Below are 24,323 nucleotides of genomic sequence, written 5' to 3' on the forward strand. Positions count from 1 at the left end.
GTTGAGTAAACTACAGGACACACACTGACACAGAGCCCAAACCTCGGGGAAATCAAGACAGAAGATGTGTTATTTCAGTTCTTAGATATTTATTTTAATCGCTATTTATATTTTGCCTGTTTATTTTTGCTAGAGCTGAAGGATATTTGTGTGGATTCCTGATTTCTCAAATGGATTTTCCTCCAGAGATCAGTGTTTTTATTCTGTCTCTGACGGCACCTTTAATTCTCTACACAATCAACCATGTGTCCTTCTTACAAGAGTAAGTTTGCATCTTTTGTTATTATTTTACAATTAATGGTGCATGTTAGAGAATATTGCATTGACATTGAGCAATGCAAACTCGCTTTTGTTTTACAAGGTCGTGTGTGACTTTTAAAGCGGTTTATGAGGTTTTATGAGGCCTACCTCAATTTGCCAAAAGAGGGCAACCAACCTCTGTTTCAAACTCCATTTGATCAAGAGCTGATCTGATCACCGAGCTGACAATTTAATGCACTGCATTGGTGAATCTCATGAAAGCTTTCAAGAACATTTGGCCACTCAGATATTTTTATGATATGATTTCATGAAAGTTTCACCCTCAAAAATCTCATAATGCAGAAAAAGTTTACTTTAAATTGTAAATTATTTATAGCGTACATCATGTGAATATTTTACATTTAATTATATAATAAATATATTATATTCATTAACTATATCAATATTTATTATATTACATATTTGTATTAATTTATGCATTTATTGCAGCATTTTAAATGTAATACAATCAAATTTACTATTACAGTCACACGAATTGAATGCAAATCAGCTTTGACAATGATGAAAATTACATATTATGTTGCTAAAATAGGCTTTTTTCTTTTTCTTTTATGCAAATGGTAACTTTTTACCTTGTTTTAGGGGGTGAAATATGACCTCATTGATCATGCAAGATAAAAACAAGCTTCCGATAATCATTTATGATGCTTTTCTCATTCAGTCCACAGGTTATACTGGCTATAGGCATTGCGGTTCTTACAACAATATTCCTCCTGACAAACCTCAGTGTCAAGAGTCAAAAATCTACTGACCCTCTCTTCTATGGTAAGTCCAATACTGACAGATGAAGATATTGAAAGATCACAAATGGGATCTCTTTAATATCTCAGTTATGTTTCTCAAACACACTGAAAAAAAAAAAATTGGTGTTGAAAAAGTTTTTACACAGACATTACTGGTAAATTTCACAAATAATTACAAAGAAATGGCACACATTAAATTAAATGTGAAAGGTTCAATGGTTCTACATACCTGTATAAACTCAAGGGTTCTTGGCTTCATTTTAAAGAAGTTTATGCCAACAAAAATTCTATTTAAAGGTACAATAACCTTAAAATCAAAACTGCATGTATTTTGTGGAAGAACAATGTTTTGGTTGCGGATGAATATGATCTTCCTGCTGCTCATAAAACATTCACTATAGGTTTAACAGATAAAAGTGCATCTATCCATGATAAGTGCATCTATCCATGATAAAAGTGCATCTATCCATGATAAAAGTGCATCTATCCATGTTAAGTGCATCTATCCATGATAAAAGTGCATCTATCCATGATAAAAGTGCATCTATTCATCATAAAAGTGCATCTATCCATGATAAAAGTGCATCTATACATCATAAAAGTGCATCTATCCATCATAAAAGTGCATCTATCCATGTTAAGTGCATCTATCCATGATAAAAGTGCATCTATTCATCATAAAAGTGCATCTATCCATGATAAAAGTGCATCTATCCATCATAAAAATGCATCTATCCATGTTAAGTGCATCTATCCATGATAAAAGGTCATCTATTCATCATAAAAGTGAATCTATCCATCATAAAAGTGCATCTATCCATGTTAAGTGCATCTATCCATGATAAAAGGTCATCTATCCATCATAAAAGTGCATCTATCCATGTTAAGTGCATCTATCCATCATAAAAGTGCATCTATGAATATGATCATCCTGCTGCTCATAAAACATTCCCTATAGGTTTAACAGATATAACCAGTTTAGATGAAAGGATCTCAAGCTGAAGATGTTACTGTAGTTTTAGCCATTAATAGACACACTAATTCCTTCAAAATAAACTCCAGCCCAGCGTTACAACATCCATAATGAAATGATCTTCAAAATAGATAATGCTTTACAGTGAACTCTGTTAGAGAGATACGTCTGTTCAATAAAACACTTACTCTCCTGTTGAGTAATAAAACACTTTCACAACATTTCAAATCCCTCGGTTCTCTCCATCCCTGAAAAGCCAAGCTAATGTTGATTCTTGTTTTATTACGAACTCTGTCTCGTTCTCTGTTCTCCAGTAGACTCTCTCTGTTCTCCAGCAGACTCTCTCTGTTCTCCAGCTGACTCTCTCTGTTCTCCAGCAGACTCTCTCTGTTCTCCAGCTGACTCTCTCTGTTCTCCAGCAGACTCTCTCTGTTCTCCAGCTGACTCTCTCTGTTCTCCAGCAGACTCTCTCTGTTCTCCAGCAGACTCTCTCTGTTCTCCAGCAGACTCTCTCTGTTCTCCAGCTGACTCTCTCTGTTCTCCAGCAGACTCTCTCTGTTCTCCAGCAGACTCTCTCTGTTCTCCAGCAGACTCTCTCTGTTCTCCAGCAGACTCTCTGTCTCTGTTCTCCAGCAGACTCTCTATGTTCTCCAGCAGACTCTCTCTGTTCTCCAGCAGACTCTCTCTGTTCTCCAGCAGACTCTCTGTCTCTGTTCTCCAGCAGACTCTCTCTGTTCTCCAGTAGACTCTCTCTGTTCTCCAGCTGACTCTCTCTGTTCTCCAGCAGACTCTCTCTGTTCTCCAGCTGACTCTCTCTGTTCTCCAGCAGACTCTCTCTGTTCTCCAGCAGACTCTCTCTGTTCTCCAGCAGACTCTCTCTGTTCTCCAGCAGACTCTCTGTCTCTGTTCTCCAGCAGACTCTCTCTGTTCTCCAGTAGACTCTCTCTGTTCTCCAGCTGACTCTCTCTGTTCTCCAGCAGACTCTCTCTGTTCTCCAGCTGACTCTCTCTGTTCTCCAGCAGACTCTCTCTGTTCTCCAGCAGACTCTCTCTGTTCTCCAGTAGACTCTCTCTGTTCTCCAGCAGACTCTCTATGTTCTCCAGCAGACTCTCTCTGTTCTCCAGCAGACTCTCTCTGTTCTCCAGCAGACTCTCTGTCTCTGTTCTCCAGCAGACTCTCTGTCTCTGTTCTCCAGCAGACTCTCTCTGTTCTCCAGCAGACTCTCTGTCTCTGTTCTCCAGCAGACTCTCTATGTTCTCCAGCTGACTCTCTCTGTTCTCCAGCAGACTCTCTCGGTTCTCCAGCAGACTCTCTCTGTTCTCCAGCAGACTCTCTCTGTTCTCCAGTAGACTCTCTCTGTTCTCCAGCTGACTCTCTCTGTTCTCCAGCAGACTCTCTCTGTTCTCCAGCTGACTCTCTCTGTTCTCCAGCAGACTCTCTCTGTTCTCCAGCAGACTCTCTCTGTTCTCCAGCAGACTCTCTATGTTCTCCAGCAGACTCTCTCTGTTCTCCAGCTGACTCTCTCTGTTCTCCAGCAGACTCTCTCTGTTCTCCAGCAGACTCTCTCTGTTCTCCAGCAGACTCTCTGTCTCTGTTCTCCAGCAGACTCTCTCTGTTCTCCAGCAGACTCTCTCTGTTCTCCAGCAGACTCTCTGTCTCTGTTCTCCAGCAGACTCTCTATGTTCTCCAGCAGACTCTCTCTGTTCTCCAGCAGACTCTCTCTGTTCTCCAGCAGACTCTCTGTCTCTGTTCTCCAGCAGACTCTCTCTGTTCTCCAGCAGACTCTCTCTGTTCTCCAGCAGACTCTCTGTCTCTGTTCTCCAGCAGACTCTCTCTGTTCTCCAGCAGACTCTCTCTGTTCTCCAGCAGACTCTCTATGTTCTCCAGCTGACTCTCTCTGTTCTCCAGCAGACTCTCTCTGTTCTCCAGCAGACTCTCTCTGTTCTCCAGCAGACTCTCTCTGTTCTCCAGCAGACTCTCTATGTTCTCCAGCTGACTCTCTCTGTTCTCCAGCAGACTCTCTCTGTTCTCCAGCAGACTCTCTATGTTCTCCAGCAGACTCTCTCTGTTCTCCAGCTGACTCTCTCTGTTCTCCAGCAGACTCTCTGTCTCTGTTCTCCAGCAGACTCTCTCTGTTCTCCAGCAGACTCTCTCTGTTCTCCAGCAGACTCTCTGTCTCTGTTCTCCAGCAGACTCTCTCTGTTCTCCAGCAGACTCTCTCTGTTCTCCAGCAGACTCTCTGTCTCTGTTCTCCAGCAGACTCTCTCTGTTCTCCAGCAGACTCTCTCTGTTCTCCAGCAGACTCTCTCTGTTCTCCAGCAGACTCTCTCTGTTCTCCAGCAGACTCTCTCTGTTCTCCAGTAGACTCTCTCTGTTCTCCAGCTGACTCTCTCTGTTCTCCAGCAGACTCTCTATGTTCTCCAGCAGACTCTCTCTGTTCTCCAGCAGACTCTCTCTGTTCTCCAGCAGACTCTCTGTCTCTGTTCTCCAGCAGACTCTCTCTGTTCTCCAGCAGACTCTCTCTGTTCTCCAGCAGACTCTCTGTCTCTGTTCTCCAGCAGACTCTCTATGTTCTCCAGCTGACTCTCTCTGTTCTCCAGCAGACTCTCTCGGTTCTCCAGCAGACTCTCTCTGTTCTCCAGCAGACTCTCTCTGTTCTCCAGTAGACTCTCTCTGTTCTCCAGCTGACTCTCTCTGTTCTCCAGCAGACTCTCTCTGTTCTCCAGCTGACTCTCTCTGTTCTCCAGTAGACTCTCTCTGTTCTCCAGCAGACTCTCTCTGTTCTCCAGCAGACTCTCTATGTTCTCCAGCAGACTCTCTCTGTTCTCCAGCTGACTCTCTCTGTTCTCCAGCAGACTCTCTCTGTTCTCCAGCAGACTCTCTCTGTTCTCCAGCAGACTCTCTGTCTCTGTTCTCCAGCAGACTCTCTCTGTTCTCCAGCAGACTCTCTCTGTTCTCCAGCAGACTCTCTGTCTCTGTTCTCCAGCAGACTCTCTATGTTCTCCAGCAGACTCTCTCTGTTCTCCAGCAGACTCTCTCTGTTCTCCAGCAGACTCTCTGTCTCTGTTCTCCAGCAGACTCTCTCTGTTCTCCAGCAGACTCTCTCTGTTCTCCAGCAGACTCTCTGTCTCTGTTCTCCAGCAGACTCTCTCTGTTCTCCAGCAGACTCTCTATGTTCTCCAGCTGACTCTCTCTGTTCTCCAGCAGACTCTCTCTGTTCTCCAGCAGACTCTCTCTGTTCTCCAGCAGACTCTCTCTGTTCTCCAGCAGACTCTCTCTGTTCTCCAGCAGACTCTCTATGTTCTCCAGCTGACTCTCTCTGTTCTCCAGCAGACTCTCTCTGTTCTCCAGCAGACTCTCTATGTTCTCCAGCAGACTCTCTCTGTTCTCCAGCTGACTCTCTCTGTTCTCCAGCAGACTCTCTGTCTCTGTTCTCCAGCAGACTCTCTCTGTTCTCCAGCAGACTCTCTCTGTTCTCCAGCAGACTCTCTGTCTCTGTTCTCCAGCAGACTCTCTCTGTTCTCCAGCAGACTCTCTGTCTCTGTTCTCCAGCAGACTCTCTCTGTTCTCCAGCAGACTCTCTCTGTTCTCCAGCAGACTCTCTCTGTTCTCCAGCAGACTCTCTCTGTTCTCCAGCAGACTCTCTATGTTCTCCAGCAGACTCTCTCTGTTCTCCAGCTGACTCTCTCTGTTCTCCAGCAGACTCTCTCTGTTCTCCAGCAGACTCTCTCTGTTCTCCAGCAGACTCTCTGTCTCTGTTCTCCAGCAGACTCTCTGTCTCTGTTCTCCAGCAGACTCTCTATGTTCTCCAGCAGACTCTCTCTGTTCTCCAGCAGACTCTCTCTGTTCTCCAGCAGACTCTCTCTGTTCTCCAGCAGACTCTCTCTGTTCTCCAGCAGACTCTCTGTCTCTGTTCTCCAGCAGACTCTCTCTGTCTCTGTTCTCCAGCAGACTCTCTGTCTCTGTTCTCCAGCAGACTCTCTCTGTTCTCCAGCAGACTCTCTGTCTTTGTTCTCCAGCAGACTCTCTGTCTCTGTTCTCCAGCAGACTCTCTCTGTTCTCCAGCAGACTCTCTCTGTTCTCCAGCAGACTCTCTCTGTTCTCCAGCAGACTCTCTCTGTTCTCCAGCAGACTCTCTATGTTCTCCAGCAGACTCTCTCTGTTCTCCAGCTGACTCTCTCTGTTCTCCAGCAGACTCTCTCTGTTCTCCAGCAGACTCTCTCTGTTCTCCAGCAGACTCTCTGTCTCTGTTCTCCAGCAGACTCTCTCTGTTCTCCAGCAGACTCTCTGTCTCTGTTCTCCAGCAGACTCTCTGTCTCTGTTCTCCAGCAGACTCTCTATGTTCTCCAGCAGACTCTCTCTGTTCTCCAGCAGACTCTCTCTGTTCTCCAGCAGACTCTCTCTGTTCTCCAGCAGACTCTCTCTGTTCTCCAGCAGACTCTCTGTCTCTGTTCTCCAGCAGACTCTCTCTGTCTCTGTTCTCCAGCAGACTCTCTGTCTCTGTTCTCCAGCAGACTCTCTCTGTTCTCCAGCAGACTCTCTGTCTCTGTTCTCCAGCAGACTCTCTCTGTTCTCCAGCAGACTCTCTGGGCCCTATTTTAACGATCTGAAACGCAAGTGTCAAAGCGCAAAGCGCAAGTAACTTTGTGGGCGGGTCTCGGCGCTGTTGCTATTTTCCCGGCGGGATAAATGACTCTTGCGCCAGGCGCAAATCTAAAATGGGTTGGTCTGAAGTAGCTTCATTATTCATAGGTGTGGTTTGGGCGTAACGTGAAATAAACCAATCAGAGCGTCATCTCACATTCCCTTTAAGAGCAGATGCGCTTTTTCCATAGCGGATTGCTATTGTAACGGCGGATTTGCCAGGCGCGCGCCAGCTGCGGTTCACAGCCAAGGAGAGCAACGCTCTCGTCACGGCCGTAAAAGAGAGAAGTTACATTGAAATGGAGAAACCCACCCAAATTAACTTCGGTTAATTTGGGTAAATGTGTAAGCTAGATGTATGCTTTTATAATAAATTGTTTATCTATCTATCTATCTATCTATCTATCTATCTATCTATCTATCTATCTATCGTAATAATGTATGATTTGCAAAAATGAAAACTGCTGCTTCTGTGTAGATGAGAGAATCAAAGTGCGCGTTGTGCACACGCTACATTGATTATGGCCAAGCATGCGCCCTTAAAATAGCCTATGAATAACATGCGCAACGCGCCACTGACTTTAAACTATTTTTTCCTGGTTAGTGGCGCAATTGTTTTCTAAACCTGCAAAATAGCAAGAAGGAACGTTTGCGCCGGAACACGCCTCCTCTTTGCGCTGATCCGCCCCCGGGAGCGCAAGTGTATTTCTTAGTTAACCGACGTGCTTCTGTGGAGGGAAAAGTCCGCTTTGCGCGGGTGCAAAATAGGAATGATACATGCGTTGGTGTACAAAGTCACTTGCGCTGGGTGCAAGATAGGGCCCTCTGTCTCTGTTCTCCAGCAGACTCTCTCTGTTCTCCAGCAGACTCTCTGTCTCTGTTCTCCAGCAGACTCTCTATGTTCTCCAGCTGACTCTCTCTGTTCTCCAGCAGACTCTCTCGGTTCTCCAGCAGACTCTCTCTGTTCTCCAGCAGACTCTCTCTGTTCTCCAGTAGACTCTCTCTGTTCTCCAGCTGACTCTCTCTGTTCTCCAGCAGACTCTCTCTGTTCTCCAGCTGACTCTCTCTGTTCTCCAGCAGACTCTCTCTGTTCTCCAGCAGACTCTCTCTGTTCTCCAGCAGACTCTCTATGTTCTCCAGCAGACTCTCTCTGTTCTCCAGCTGACTCTCTCTGTTCTCCAGCAGACTCTCTCTGTTCTCCAGCAGACTCTCTCTGTTCTCCAGCAGACTCTCTGTCTCTGTTCTCCAGCAGACTCTCTCTGTTCTCCAGCAGACTCTCTCTGTTCTCCAGCAGACTCTGTGTCTCTGTTCTCCAGCAGACTCTCTATGTTCTCCAGCAGACTCTCTCTGTTCTCCAGCAGACTCTCTCTGTTCTCCAGCAGACTCTCTGTCTCTGTTCTCCAGCAGACTCTCTCTGTTCTCCAGCAGACTCTCTCTGTTCTCCAGCAGACTCTCTGTCTCTGTTCTCCAGCAGACTCTCTCTGTTCTCCAGCAGACTCTCTCTGTTCTCCAGCAGACTCTCTATGTTCTCCAGCTGACTCTCTCTGTTCTCCAGCAGACTCTCTCTGTTCTCCAGCAGACTCTCTCTGTTCTCCAGCAGACTCTCTCTGTTCTCCAGCAGACTCTCTCTGTTCTCCAGCAGACTCTCTATGTTCTCCAGCTGACTCTCTCTGTTCTCCAGCAGACTCTCTCTGTTCTCCAGCAGACTCTCTATGTTCTCCAGCAGACTCTCTCTGTTCTCCAGCAGACTCTCTGTCTCTGTTCTCCAGCAGACTCTCTGTCTCTGTTCTCCAGCAGACTCTCTCTGTTCTCCAGCAGACTCTCTCTGTTCTCCAGCAGACTCTCTGTCTCTGTTCTCCAGCAGACTCTCTCTGTTCTCCAGCAGACTCTCTCTGTTCTCCAGCAGACTCTCTGTCTCTGTTCTCCAGCAGACTCTCTGTCTCTGTTCTCCAGCAGACTCTCTGTCTCTGTTCTCCAGCAGACTCTCTCTGTTCTCCAGCAGACTCTCTCTGTTCTCCAGCAGACTCTCTCTGTTCTCCAGCAGACTCTCTCTGTTCTCCAGCAGACTCTCTATGTTCTCCAGCAGACTCTCTCTGTTCTCCAGCTGACTCTCTCTGTTCTCCAGCAGACTCTCTCTGTTCTCCAGCAGACTCTCTCTGTTCTCCAGCAGACTCTCTGTCTCTGTTCTCCAGCAGACTCTCTGTCTCTGTTCTCCAGCAGACTCTCTATGTTCTCCAGCAGACTCTCTCTGTTCTCCAGCAGACTCTCTCTGTTCTCCAGCAGACTCTCTCTGTTCTCCAGCAGACTCTCTCTGTTCTCCAGCAGACTCTCTGTCTCTGTTCTCCAGCAGACTCTCTATGTTCTCCAGCTGACACTCTCTGTTCTCCAGCAGACTCTCTCTGTTCTCCAGCAGACTCTCTCTCTCTGTTCTCCAGCAGACTCTCTCTGTTCTCCAGCAGACTCTCTCTGTTCTCCAGCTGACTCTCTCTGTTCTCCAGCAGACTCTCTCTGTTCTCCAGCAGACTCTCTCTGTTCTCCAGCAGACTCTCTGTCTCTGTTCTCCAGCAGACTCTCTGTCTCTGTTCTCCAGCAGACTCTCTCTGTTCTCCAGCAGACTCTCTCTGTTCTCCAGCAGACTCTCTCTGTTCTCCAGCAGACTCTCTCTGTTCTCCAGCAGACTCTCTCTGTTCTCCAGCAGACTCTCTCTGTTCTCCAGCAGACTCTCTATGTTCTCCAGCAGACTCTCTCTGTTCTCCAGCTGACTCTCTCTGTTCTCCAGCAGACTCTCTCTGTTCTCCAGCAGACTCTCTCTGTTCTCCAGCAGACTCTCTGTCTCTGTTCTCCAGCAGACTCTCTCTGTTCTCCAGCAGACTCTCTGTCTCTGTTCTCCAGCAGACTCTCTGTCTCTGTTCTCCAGCAGACTCTCTATGTTCTCCAGCAGACTCTCTCTGTTCTCCAGCAGACTCTCTCTGTTCTCCAGCAGACTCTCTCTGTTCTCCAGCAGACTCTCTCTGTTCTCCAGCAGACTCTCTGTCTCTGTTCTCCAGCAGACTCTCTATGTTCTCCAGCTGACTCTCTCTGTTCTCCAGCAGACTCTCTCTGTTCTCCAGCAGACTCTCTCTCTCTGTTCTCCAGCAGACTCTCTCTGTTCTCCAGCAGACTCTCTCTGTTCTCCAGCTGACTCTCTCTGTTCTCCAGCAGACTCTCTCTGTTCTCCAGCAGACTCTCTCTGTTCTCCAGCAGACTCTCTCTGTTCTCCAGCAGACTCTCTGTCTCTGTTCTCCAGCAGACTCTCTCTGTTCTCCAGCAGACTCTCTCTGTTCTCCAGCAGACTCTCTGTCTCTGTTCTCCAGCAGACTCTCTCTGTTCTCCAGCAGACTCTCTCTGTTCTCCAGCAGACTCTCTCTGTTCTCCAGCAGACTCTCTGTCTCTGTTCTCCAGCAGACTCTCTCTGTTCTCCAGCAGACTCTCTCTGTTCTCCAGCAGACTCTCTGTCTCTGTTCTCCAGCAGACTCTCTCTGTTCTCCAGCAGACTCTCTCTGTTCTCCAGCAGACTCTCTCTGTTCTCCAGCAGACTCTCTGTCTCTGTTCTCCAGCAGACTCTCTCTGTTCTCCAGCAGACTCTCTCTGTTCTCCAGCAGACTCTCTGTCTCTGTTCTCCAGCAGACTCTCTCTGTTCTCCAGCAGACTCTCTATGTTCTCCAGCTGACTCTCTCTGTTCTCCAGCAGACTCTCTCTGTTCTCCAGCAGACTCTCTCTGTTCTCCAGCAGACTCTCTGTCTCTGTTCTCCAGCAGACTCTCTCTGTTCTCCAGCAGACTCTCTATGTTCTCCAGCTGACTCTCTCTGTTCTCCAGCAGACTCTCTCTGTTCTCCAGCTGACTCTCTCTGTTCTCCAGCAGACTCTCTCTGTTCTCCAGCAGACTCTCTCTGTTCTCCAGCAGACTCTCTCTGTTCTCCAGCAGACTCTCTGTCTCTGTTCTCCAGCAGACTCTCTGTCTCTGTTCTCCAGCAGACTCTCTCTGTCTCTGTTCTCCAGCAGACTCTCTCTGTTCTCCAGCAGACTCTCTCTGTTCTCCAGCAGACTCTCTCTGTTCTCCAGCAGACTCTCTCTGTTCTCCAGCAGACTCTCTATGTTCTCCAGCTGACTCTCTCTGTTCTCCAGCAGACTCTCTCTGTTCTCCAGCAGACTCTCTCTGTTCTCCAGCTGACTCTCTATGTTCTCCAGCAGACTCTCTCTGTTCTCCAGCAGACTCTCTCTGTTCTCCAGCAGACTCTCTCTGTTCTCCAGCTGACTCTCTCTGTTCTCCAGCAGACTCTCTATGTTCTCCAGCAGACTCTCTCTGTTCTCCAGCAGACTCTCTCTGTTCTCCAGCAGACTCTCTCTGTTCTCCAGCTGACTCTCTCTGTTCTCCAGCAGACTCTCTATGTTCTCCAGCAGACTCTCTCTGTTCTCCAGCTGACTCTCTCTGTTCTCCAGCAGACTCTCTCTGTTCTCCAGCAGACTCTCTCTGTTCTCCAGCTGACTCTCTCTGTTCTCCAGCAGACTCTCTGTCTCTGTTCTCCAGCAGACTCTCTCTGTTCTCCAGCAGACTCTCTATGTTCTCCAGCTGACTCTCTCTGTTCTCCAGCAGACTCTCTCTGTTCTCCAGCAGACTCTCTCTGTTCTCCAGCAGACTCTCTGTCTCTGTTCTCCAGCAGACTCTCTCTGTTCTCCAGCAGACTCTCTATGTTCTCCAGCTGACTCTCTCTGTTCTCCAGCAGACTCTCTCTGTTCTCCAGCTGACTCTCTCTGTTCTCCAGCAGACTCTCTCTGTTCTCCAGCAGACTCTCTCTGTTCTCCAGCAGACTCTCTGTCTCTGTTCTCCAGCAGACTCTCTGTCTCTGTTCTCCAGCAGACTCTCTGTCTCTGTTCTCCAGCAGACTCTCTCTGTTCTCCAGCAGACTCTCTCTGTTCTCCAGCAGACTCTCTATGTTCTCCAGCAGACTCTCTCTGTTCTCCAGCAGACTCTCTCTGTTCTCCAGCAGACTCTCTATGTTCTCCAGCTGACTCTCTCTGTTCTCCAGCAGACTCTCTCTGTTCTCCAGCAGACTCTCTCTGTTCTCCAGCTGACTCTCTATGTTCTCCAGCAGACTCTCTCTGTTCTCCAGCAGACTCTCTCTGTTCTCCAGCAGACTCTCTCTGTTCTCCAGCAGACTCTCTGTCTCTGTTCTCTCCAGCAGACTCTCTCTGTTCTCCAGCAGACTCTCTCTGTTCTCCAGCAGACTCTCTCTTTTCGGCATTAGTTTTAAACGGGTGATTCTATGGAGGTCGGAGATTTAGCAGCTCTATTTCAACCTTTCTCACTCACTTTCTAACATCTGCCACTCCTACACCACACACACACACACACACACACACACACACACACACACACACACACACACACACACAAAACTGTCCCGCCCGGTTTAAAATATAAACACTTATAAAAGGCTTACCATAGGGAATCAGGGTAAGACAAAAACACGTTTTGGAAGAAAGATTGTGTTAATTTTGAACAAAAAGGTTACATAAAGTAGCCTACCTTTAAGGAGAAATGTCTTAAATCATTGCACAATACTTTCATGTTTAACAGGTTATTCCAATTTTTTCTAGTGATAAACTATGTTTATGAGCTGTTTAATTCATAAAATGTAATAAAAAAAAATTTGTAAAATTTTTTTTTAATTATCCTTTTTACAGAGTGTGATGACTCTGTATGACTCCGTTGATGTTTTAACGGTCATCAGTAAAAAAAAAATATATATATATATTTACAATACTATACTTTATATCATATTGAGTTTCTAATACATCTGCTATAGGAGTGACGGTAGAGTTGACATCTTTCTCTCTTCTGACTGTTATGGTTTAGAAGGAGAGAACCCAATCGCAGACCATTTGCAGACATCTCTAGGGTTTATTACAGAAAAAACAGGGAAAACAAAACCCACGAGGGGGCAAAACAAGACAGGATTGACAAACAAGACTAGACTAAGACTGACAGAAAACTGAACAATAAACTAACAGCTAAGACAGGATCAAAACACTTCACAAGACTTCTCAACAGGTTACTCACAAATGAATCTTCACATAAAGATTGGCAATGAACCGGCACAGGACAGCAAACACAAGGGGATTAAATAGGGAGAAACTAATGAGGGAAACAGGTGACGGCGATGATACAATAAAGATAACAAGATGAGATAACAAGGGGGCGGGGTTACATGACGAGACAACGCAAGCACACAGCCAAACAAATGGCCATGTGCTTACACACAAAACATGGGCCTGTCATGATCCTGCCTCAAGACCAGGGAAAATCAGAGACAAGAAGGCAGAATCATGACACTGACTGGATCTCGCTCTGTTTTTCCCTCTGTTTGAAAGTTGTGAAAACACTATTGTGAAGTTTTTCTTTTGCTACTTGAGCAAATGGGAACACAAAAACTATATATTTAATGTAGTCTCTCATTCACCGCTATAGAAGTTTACCTGACTGTGACGACTTCCGTTTCTGAGAAACCCGGAAATGTTAAAAGGGTTTATACACTGATTAAAATGAATCCGTAGAATGATCCCATGATGGGTGAAGTGAGACTGAGAAGATTTGCGCAAAACTTTTGCGATTTTTTTCTAAATGTTGACAAAAAACTATTTCGAAATGACGGCGTTTCCATTAACCGATGTTATGGACTGAAACTTCATTTTTTCCTCTCGTGATAAGTAAAATCCTGCCAAAAAACCATGGCGACAGACGTTGGTAGGTTCCCAGCCACTGCACTGGCCATTATTATTAATGGAAGGAGATGCATGTGTGTTTTCAAAGCATTAATGGCAAGGAAAGACCCTTATTATACGTGTGAGCGGCACATATGAGGAGTTTCTGAGTGTTTCTCCCTCATATCTGCCTCGAGGTCTTGATTGTGGCATTTATTTGAGGTTTAGAATCCATTATTCCTGTAATTCTTTTGTCTTTTATGAATTTAACAAAGAACTCTGTCTCATATTCTGTCCAAACACACCGTGTCATCACGTCAGGTGACATGTAAATGCGCAAAAACTGTTTCTATTGCAGTTTCGCGAAATATTTCTTTTTCGAATTGCCTGAAAAACCTCCTCATGCGAGCGGGAAAACTGTTTTGCGATTAAATGGGAGTTTTTGCGAAATTGACGTGTTTCCATTGGGTGTATTTTCAATTCGCAATTTTAATTTGCGCAATTTTAAGGGTAATGGAAACGCGGCTATTGTTACAGTGTAATTATATATTTAAGTACTGAGTAATATTAAGCAACTACATGTACTTACTATAGGGTTAGGGTAGCATTAGGGTTTGGTTGAGGGTTTGTTACATGTAATTATGCATAATTTACTGTTATTACTATGGTAAGTACATATCATGTAACATATGTAACAAGGACACTGTAAAATAAAGTGTTACCAGTATTTTGTTTATAAAACATACTCCTATAATCTTAATTTTATTTTTGTGAGCTCAAGACCCTATTAAGTTTCAGAAAGGATCTCAACAGTGTTTTATTCTGTGCTCAGATTCGTCTTAATCAAACATTTCTGAGTTTTTCACCAATTTTCACAATTTGTAGACAAAGTTGGCGCGTATATCCTATCTGAGACCTTATGTTTACTGAGTTCTCGATGTGTCTCTGTCTCTGAAGAGCGTTCTCAGTGTGTTTGCATGTGGGCCGTGTGGACAGCCACTGAATCAGCCGTGTGTGTGTGTGTGTGTGTGTGTGTGTGTGTGTGTGCGTGTGTTCAATCCGTGTGTGATCTCAGCTTCTCTAAAGTTTCTCCAGCCTTTATTTGTCCGACTGCCAGTGCTATGAATCTAAAAGTGAGTCGACTTTCCCACTTGGGAATGAGGAAACTGGTCTGATCGAGATCCTCCTTCTCCTGGAATGGCGTGAGCCGTCACTGACTCGGCCGTTTCAGAGAGAAATCAATAGTTGGCGAGGAAAAGAAAGTGAAAGTCAGACGGAGACCAAGAGAGGCCAGAGCGAGAGATGAAGAGATGAACGTGTGTGTGTCAGTGTTTCTATTACAGTTTTTCTCGATTGTTTACACACATTTTCTGGTACTTGAGACACAATGACCACAACATGTAACTCATTCACCAACCCCCTGAACCAATTCTGCTAAACTACAAGCACAATTCCTGCTTTACACTCAAATTGTACTTCTAAAACACACTTTTTTCAAAACACTACACACAATTCTCTGCTTTTGGCACAATTTTCATGCAGAAAATCTCTTGTTTTCACAAGGAACACACTGCCATTCAAATATACACATGACTCATCACATGGGCAAACACCCGTCACACAGTTTTACAATTAGCAATCAGAGCTTTAGCATAAAGGGCAACAGGTCAGCTCTTCAATGGTGCAATGGATGCCAACATTGGATTTTTGTTTTGTTTTACTGTAACTGTATACAGTCAATACTTCTGTTGTTTTGTATGTAGACACTGTATGTGCAACTTTGTGTTGGTTGGGATGTACACTGTGTACATTGTTTTTGTGGGAAAAATAAAATATATTTGTTATGTATTTGTGTGTTCTGAGTATAAAAACAATATTCTCAAATATTTTACAGCACACTTATGTATGTACTGTCTGTAGTAAGTGTAACACTGAACAAAAAAAGTCATTATGATGAATGGAGAAGAAGTGTTTTCCATTCATCACAGTGTTTTACATTGAGCACATCAGTGTTCAACTGGTTCTTATAAATGTCTATTCATATGATGGTTTGTGTGTGTCATTTGAAAACAAAATACCATTTTGAGAAGAAATAACATTGTTTTGAATGTAAAGTTTCATTTTGCAGGAGAATTGAGGGGTTTTGCCCATTGTGTGTGTGTTTTTGGATTTGTGTGTAGAGTTCTGAGAATATGAGGCATGCTTTCAGAAAATGTGTGTAAACAATCGAGAAAAACTGTAATCTGTGTGTGTTTCAGTGTTTGCAGTGTTTTCCTTCACTTCTGTGGTCGGCATCACCAATGCTCTGCAGCAGGACGGATTCATCAAAGGCTTTATGGACTTTTATATAAGCAAGGTCTGTTCACACACACACACACACACACACACACACACACACACACACACACACACACACACACACACACACACACACACACACACACACACACACAGACACACACACACACACACACACACACACACACACACACACACACACACACACACACACACAGAGAGACACACTCTCTCTCTCACACACACACACACACACACACACAGAGAGAGAGAGAGAGACACTCTCTCTCTCTCTCTCTCTCTCACACACACACACACACACACACAGAGAGACACACTCTCTCTCTCTCTCTCTCACACACACACACAGAGAGAGAGACACTCTCTCTCTCTCTCTCACACACACACACACACACACAGAGACACACTCTCTCTCTCTCACACACACACACACACACACACACACACACACACACACACACACACACACACAGAGACACACTCTCTCTCTCTCTCTCTCTCTCTCACACACACACACAGAGAGAGAGAGAGACACTCTCTCTCTCTCTCTCACACACACACACACACACACACACACACAGAGACACACTCTCTCTCTCACACACACACACACACACACACACACACACACACACACACACACACACACACACACACACACACACACACACACACACAGAGACACACTCTCTCTCTCACACACACACACACACACACACACACACACACACACACACACACACACACACACACACACACACACACACACACACACAGAGACACACTCTCTCTCTCACACACACACACACACACACACACACTGAGTTCCTCCTCTCTCATCATGTGTTTCAGGGCGAGCCTCACCTGAGTTCTGCTCACTGTATCATGATGAGTTACTGGGACGGAGTCGTTCACTACGGGCTTCTGCTCCTCATGATCCACCGCATCAGCGCAGGGTAAGAACCAGCATCAGAAACACACACACACACACACACACACACACACACACACACACACACACACACACACACACACACACACACACACACACACACACACACACACATCTGTGTGTGATGCTGATACGGACAGGTGACATGAAATACTAATGAGATGTTTTCCTGCACAAACTATTATAATAATGAATGAAATAATTCAATTTAATTAAAATTGTATATATAAATATATAAATATTGATATTCTTACTATTTTATATATATAATTAAGTATTGGTTTATTATTTAGCATTGGTCTTGGTCTTCTATCTATTGGTCTATTGTGACTTTAATAGATGTCCTGCCACTTACAGTTTTATCAACGACTAACACACAAAATCCTTCCTTGTCACACACTTCCTGAAACCTGACACTCAAACACCAGAACCACACACACCAAATCTGCAATACCTTACACTACTTCTCGGCCTTCGACTTTTTGCAAACACAGAGACCAAACACGATAGTTTTTACATCCTGTATCTTGTATCTTCAACACACAGTTCTCTGTGTAACACACACAAATCTAACAGGAAGAATCTTGATTTCCTTTTTCAAACACAACCTGTCAAAACATCAGAGCCTCACACACACTCCTCACACTCCACACACACCAATCATGTCTTTACAATAGGCCTATAAATAGGCCAAAGGTCAAGCTATAGGTTTTTCGGACTGTGTAATATTCACAACCACACAAATGCTTACAGTAAAAAAAAGAATAGTTTGGTTTCAATCTTGCTTACGAATTCTTCAACATCTCTCCGCCAATTACTTCCAATATCTTGTACAGAAATGTACACAGGATCTCATGAAAGAAGAGCTTTAGGTTTTGAATAACTGTGTGTGTGTGATATATCCAAAAATATAATATTATGGCAAAGGTGTTCGCAACATAAGATAAATGTTTGCTTTTGAGATGTGAGGCATTTTGTGTGTGCAATTCTTGGATTTGTGTGTAAAGTTTTGGGGAAAAAGAGGCAAAGTTTTGAAAATGTGTGTAAGCAGGTAAAAAAAACTCGATATATACATTTATATTAAAAGCGATTGTGTTTGGTCTCTTCATCCAGGAAGCCGTTCCGCAGCTTGGCTCTCGTATGGGCCGGATCCATGATCGCCAGTCAGATCGTCTTGATCCCAGGCATTGTTGTTGGTGAGAAACTCTGAACATTGTTTCTGCTGTAAAAGAGTGTAAAACCTCTGTAATGTATTCGGTCAAACTGCATATTCATGTCTTTATTTCTGTGTTTTAGGTAAATATGGGAAAAACATCCTCCCTGCTTTCTGGAGAAACGTCCCGTCTTTGGTTTTACCCGTATGGGCGGCGGCGAAGCTTTTCAATAGGCCGAGAGAGCTGTCAATCATTCCTGCTGACAAGGTGAAACGCTAGATGATGATGTCAGACACATTAATATTCACATCACATCTGTACAGTATTGATTCAATCCTCTAAGATCTACTGATCAAACCGAGGAGAAAAGGTCAAATGGACTTGTATCTTGAATGACTTGTTTGGGCTTGCACACACACACACACACACACACACACACACTCACACACACACACTAGTTGAGTGTCCTGTCACCTGTAGGTGGAAGTGGAGCAGAAGCGAACGCTGTTTTCTCGGCCGATCGACCTGATGCTCACACTCGGCCTCTTCGGCGTCGTCATCTTCACTGTCTTCAGAGGGTTTGTGAGTATCTGCACATCCATCCGTTTATCCCTCCATCTCGTCCATCACTCATGCTTCTCCTTTCTTTTCATCCTCAAAAGGTCATTCTTGAATGTTCTCTGGATTCTTGTTTTAACTACATCTACCAATACGAGCCGTACATGAAAGACAGCGTCGGCTTTCCAAAAGTCATGGTGAGTTCAGTGGCTTTAGGGAGCACTCTGGGAAAATTCACAATTTCGTATAGAATTTTTATGATTTGAGATGCAATAATACTATATAGTGTGGATAGAATCATAACATTTCCATTTTCAGATGTTTTTGCGAATCATAAATAGTGTAATATTTTATCATTATATAAATATTGTGTAAAAAAATGTGTTTTTTTGTATTATATATATTCAATTGTAATATTAATATGATTTCAAAAATATAATAATTTAATGCATGATTACAGAAATGAATATTCATAATGCACAATTGAAAATTCCCCTGCATATATTTAGCATACTATTTTTATGATTTGAGATGCAATAATACTATATAGTATGGATAGTATCATAACATTTCCATTTTCAGATGTTTTTTCGAATCATAAATAAAGTGTAATATTTTATCATTATATAAATATTGTGTAAAAAAAACTTGTTTTTGTATTATATATATACAATTGTAATATTAATATGATTTCATAAATATAATAATTTAATGCATAATTACAGTAATTAATATTCATAATGCACAATTGAAAATTCACCTGCATGTATTTAACTGACTATTTTTATGATTTGAGATGCATTAATACTATGTAGTACAGATATAATCATAACTTTTTCCATTTCCAAATTTTTTGTTAATCTATCATTTTAAATATAGTGTAATATTTGATCATTATAGAAATATTTTGTAAAATAAGTGTTAAATATTTAGAAAATACTTATTTAAATGCCAATATATAAAATACTATATATATATATATATATATACATTTTTAATATGAATATAATTGAATAATTCATATTCATAATGCATGCTCTTTAAAATAAAATTCACCTGCAAATATTTAGCTTACTATTTTTATGATTTGAGATGCAGTAATACTATATAGTATGGATAGAATCATAACATTTTCTGTTTTCAAATATTTTTGGTGTATTTAGTGTAATATTTTATCATTATAGAAATATTTTGTAAAATAAGTGTTAAATATTTAGAAAATACTATACCGGAAAGAAATATATAATATTAATATAATTAAAAAAATGTAATGATTATAATAATCAATATTCAGACTTAGGGTAGATTAAGCATAGTGTTTTTATGATTTGAGATGCACTAATACTATAGACAGAATCAGGACTGACAGCCAGTGATATTTACAGAGATCACGTGATGTAAATATGATGTACTGACGGGTTTCATGTCCTGGCAGATGCTGGCGTTCCTGTTCTATATTCTGCCGCTCTTGACAGCGAGTGTTTATGGGCTTTACACTCCTGGATGCACATGGATGTTGGACTGGACGCTGTTCCTCGCAGGAGCTGTAGCTCAGGTAAAAACACAGCATAATAATGATGATAATCATAAATAATACTAAAATAACACTGAGATTAACTTTTATGTTTATATTTTTTGCTGTACAATTTAATAGACAAAGAATCATTGCAGATTTTATATAATGTTTTGTACTGGTTAAAAAAAATTAGTTAAATGAACTGCTCTTTTAAATCAGAGAAATTTTTTTTTTAAGTCCCCCGTAGTCATTTTATCCCTTAAAACTCATCTTTGATCATCAAAATTACATATTTAAAAGTTTTTTCCTTCATACCTTAAAATATCTGAATCATCTTAAAATGAGCCCCGCCTCCACTCACTCACTCAGCTCAGAGATCCACTGGTTGACGATCACACGTTGATCTGATTGGTTACAAGGTAGTTTGTGACGTCAGAAACACCAGCGATTTCAAAGCGTGTGTTTGAGACTGTCTTTGGTTCACTGCAGTTTTAAGGAGAAAATACTCAGCAATGCTGTCGACTTATGAATTTACACATGCTTTGTCTTAAAGCAGATTAAAAACACCACATAAAAACTTGATTTTCACCACAGGGGGACTTTAAATAAATAAATTAAGATGAATTATTACAACAACCAATAATTATTTTTGTCTGATTACACCGTTAAAAATAAAGGTTCTTTATTGCCATCTTTGGTTCCATGAAGAACTTTAACATCCATGGAATCTTTCCATTGCACACGTTTTTTGGGGTCGACATCTTATAAAAACGTAGTTCTGTTTTTTTTAGCTTGTTTGCTGTACAGCCGTCACATCGCAGCTTTTAGACATTGGTTTGTTTTTTGTTATAAGTCAGAAATGCTTCACACAGCTTCACGCAATACAAACTCAGTGGAGACGGTTGGATTGTGTCCCCCTCCCGGTGTGGGCGTGGCCTAAATAACACTCTCTACATACCTTAGCCCCGCCCCTTTTCAGCGCTGCACTCGTTGTCTTTTGTCTTCCGGTTTGTATTTCCACAGCGATCTTGCGTACAGGGACGACCCTTTTAGACCATGCGCCGGGAGCACTGACCATTTGTCCCATCGTTTAACTAGCAAAAGTGGATTCGGACACGCACTAAGTGCAGCTTTAGAGCATGCGCTTAGATCGTTAAAATATTTCCACAGCGATCTTAGATATTTATGAATGAACTGCCCGTTTTAAAATCTGTGCGGTCTACTGACATTTGTCAAGGCATCTGCTTTAAACATTACAATGCTCGTGATAACTTTCGTTAACTCTACAATAAGTAAATCCACTTCACCAGCTAATCACTCCTCGACAACGATGCCATAGAGATATACTACTGAGCGACCGCAAAACCGGAAGTTCATTGACAATATTCTAAAGATGGCGGCGCGCTTGTTTCTCTGGCGCATAAGGGGCCCTATTTTAACGATCTGAAACGCAAGTATCAAACGCGAAACGCAAGTAACTTTGTGGGCGGGTCTTGGGCGCTGTTGCTATTATACCGGCGGGATAAATGACTCTTGCGCCCGACGCAAATCTAAAATGGGTTGGTCTGAAGTAGCTTCATTATTCATAGGTGTGGTTTGGGCGTAACGTGAAATAAACCAATCAGAGCGTCATCTCACATTCCCTTTAAGAGCAGGCGCGCTTGTTCCATGGCGGTTTGCTATTATAATGGCGGATTTGCCAGACGCGCGCCAGGAGCGGTTCACAGCCGAGGAGACCGACGTTCTCGTCAGGGCCGTAAAACACAGAGAAGTGACATTGGGGATGGAGAAACACACCCAAATTAGCTTCGGTTAAACAGGTGTATGATAATTTGGGTAAATGTGTAAGCTAGATTTATGCCTATTTTTTCACATCTTCATGGACACCACAATGATTTCCCTCGTGTGTTAATATTTTTCCTTGTAATAATGTAGCCTATGATTTGCAAAAATGGGAACTGCTGCGTCTGTGTAGATGAGAGAAGCACGCTACATTGATTATGGCCAAGCATGCGCCCTTAAAATAGCATCTGAATAACATGCGCAACGCGCCACTGAATTTAGACTAGGTTTCTCCTGGTCAGTGGAGGAAATAGCACCAGGGAACGTTTGCGCCGGAACACGCCTCCTCTTTTCGCTGAACCGCCTCCGGAGCGCAAGTTCACTCCCTAGTTTACCAGCGTGCGTCTGTGGAGAGAAAAGTCTGCTGTGCGTCGGGTGCAAAATAGGAATGATACATGCGTCGGTGTACAAAGTCAATTGCGCTGGGTGCAAGATAGGGCCCAAGGTCTATATTGCTTAAAAAAAAAAACTTTTTGGAATCTTCAATTACTTTTAAGAGTGTAGAACAGAAATGATGTCGCTGATCTGTCAGTATGTGACTGTGTATCTGATCTCTCCACAGATGCAGTGGACTCACCTGGGATCATCTGTTCACTCACGCACACCGTTCACGTACCGGATCCCCCGAGAGGAGTGGCGTCTGGTGGTCACGCTGAACCTTCTGTACGCCGCGGTGCCCGTCCTGCTCGCCGTACGCTGCTACACGGATCAAGCCTTCTTCATGAAGAGCGTTCCTCAGGAACAAGCCAGCAACGGCAAGAAGAAGAATTAGAATCACGGACAGTTCATGCGTCCTCTTTGCAGGACAGTGCAGCTTGAATTGGGGACGTTTCAGAAGCGAGACCAACTGAAACCTCCTCAAGTTATCAGTAAAAGTATCAGAATATCAGTGACTGCATGTGTATCTGCCAATATTAGTGTCTTTTTAAATTCCCAGTGAGCCTGTCGCTCTGATCCCAATTAACAGAACGTTCTCTGAGCGTTCGAAACATCCCGTTTTTTAAATGTTTTAAAAATGTTTTTTCTTGGTTATACGAACATTCCATTTTACCATTCTTCAAACATTACGGGAATGTTACTTTTGAATGTTCTCTGAACATTCCGAAACAAGGAGTAACATTTAAAAAACATTAGACAAACTAAAGAAAGTTTCAGATGAAGTTCCATAAATTATGTGTAAGGAATGTTTTTGTGCTGACGTTTTTAGAAAATTATTAAAGGTACAATATGTAAGAATTTTGTAATAAAATATCCAAAACTCACTTGCACAGTGTGATATATTTCCTGCAGTTGTGTTCTTACAATATCCCAAAAGTTCCCAAAGATTTTTAATTTCAGAGAAATTCCAATTTTAAATAATGGCTCGTCCCTGGTCATTGTCGCCTTTCAATGACGTAATATCCGCGTTATCCCTGGTTTCCACTCGTACTGCCATAGTAACCATGGCGACAGACGTGGACAACTGCGTTACGTCTAGCGGCGCGCTCACGCTGTTGTTGTTTCGTTCAAACGTTATGGACCGTGGCAAGCAGACTTTGGGACAAAAGGAGAACTAAAACGAGGATCAATATCAGCGTGGCGTTTTCGAGATGCCGAGAGCTAGCGTCCGCGGCTAACTTCGGCTTGGCGAGACGCCGCTCTTGCATGAGCTTTATTAGACAGGTGAGCAAATCTACATAAAACTAATCAATTTTATATAAACATGTTAAAAACATCAATGTATTCACTCATCCATAACATTATTAGATCCATCGGCATGACGACAAGTTCAATAATTCCGCTTATGCGTCATCAACCTACGCCTTTGTTATTGTGAGAGGTTAGCGACCCCTAGTGGTGGGAAAAATGACATATTGTAGCTTTAAAGACCAGATAACTTTGAGCGAAACATTCTGTTAACGCTATAGAAGAACGTTTGTTTGCAACTTTAAACAGAACATTAGCCAAAGTTATATAATAAGCAGATATAAGTATTGTTGCTTTTTTTCTAATTCTAGCATTAATTTGTTTTCTCTGCTAGGTTATAAAAGTTATCAATCATAACATGATCATTACAGCTGCGTCTTTTATTGCCAGTGTCAGTGTGATTAGAATGATATTAGACAGATGCCTGATTTTATTTATTTTATTATAAGTATGGCACTGCACAAAAATTAAGTATTGTCAACCAAAACATTGATATGCATCCCTAGAAAGAATTTAACGTCGTCTGTCTTTCTTTTTTCATGGAGTTCTGCTGTGTGTGTGTGTGTGTGATCTCTAGCAGGTTTATCTCCGGTCAGTGGTGTGTGTGTGTGTGTGTGTGTGTGTGTGTGTGAGATCTCTAGCAGGTTTATCTCTGGTCAGTGGTGTGTGTGTGATCTCTAGCAGGTTTATCTCTGGTCAGTGGTGTGTGTGTGATCTCTAGCAGGTTTATCTCTGGTCAGTGGTGTGTGTGTGCGTGTGTGTGTGTGTGTGCGTGTGTGTTCTAGCAGGTTTATCTCTGGTCAGTTGGTGAAATCTCAATAAATCTGGACTCTGGACTGCTTCAGAGACGTTTGATGGGTGTGTCCTGATCATG

General features: G+C 43.0%; 1 protein-coding gene across 1 annotated transcript; it reads left to right on the forward strand.

Moving 5' to 3' along the window:
- tm6sf2a (transmembrane 6 superfamily member 2a) lies at positions 1 to 23,961 on the forward strand. Its single transcript, XM_082173158.1, has 10 exons — positions 1 to 262; positions 983 to 1,086; positions 15,681 to 15,778; positions 16,594 to 16,697; positions 17,807 to 17,889; positions 17,990 to 18,114; positions 18,328 to 18,429; positions 18,510 to 18,602; positions 19,841 to 19,960; positions 22,326 to 23,961. Exons 1-10 carry the CDS (start codon positions 171 to 173, stop codon positions 22,533 to 22,535), a joined length of 1,131 nt encoding a protein of 376 aa, XP_082029284.1. The 5' UTR covers positions 1 to 170; the 3' UTR covers positions 22,536 to 23,961.
- The last annotated feature ends 362 nt before the right edge of the window (positions 23,962 to 24,323 follow it).

This window comes from Leuciscus leuciscus (genome assembly GCF_965113295.1).
Source record: "Leuciscus leuciscus genome assembly, chromosome: 6".
Lineage (NCBI taxonomy): Eukaryota > Metazoa > Chordata > Actinopteri > Cypriniformes > Leuciscidae > Leuciscus > Leuciscus leuciscus.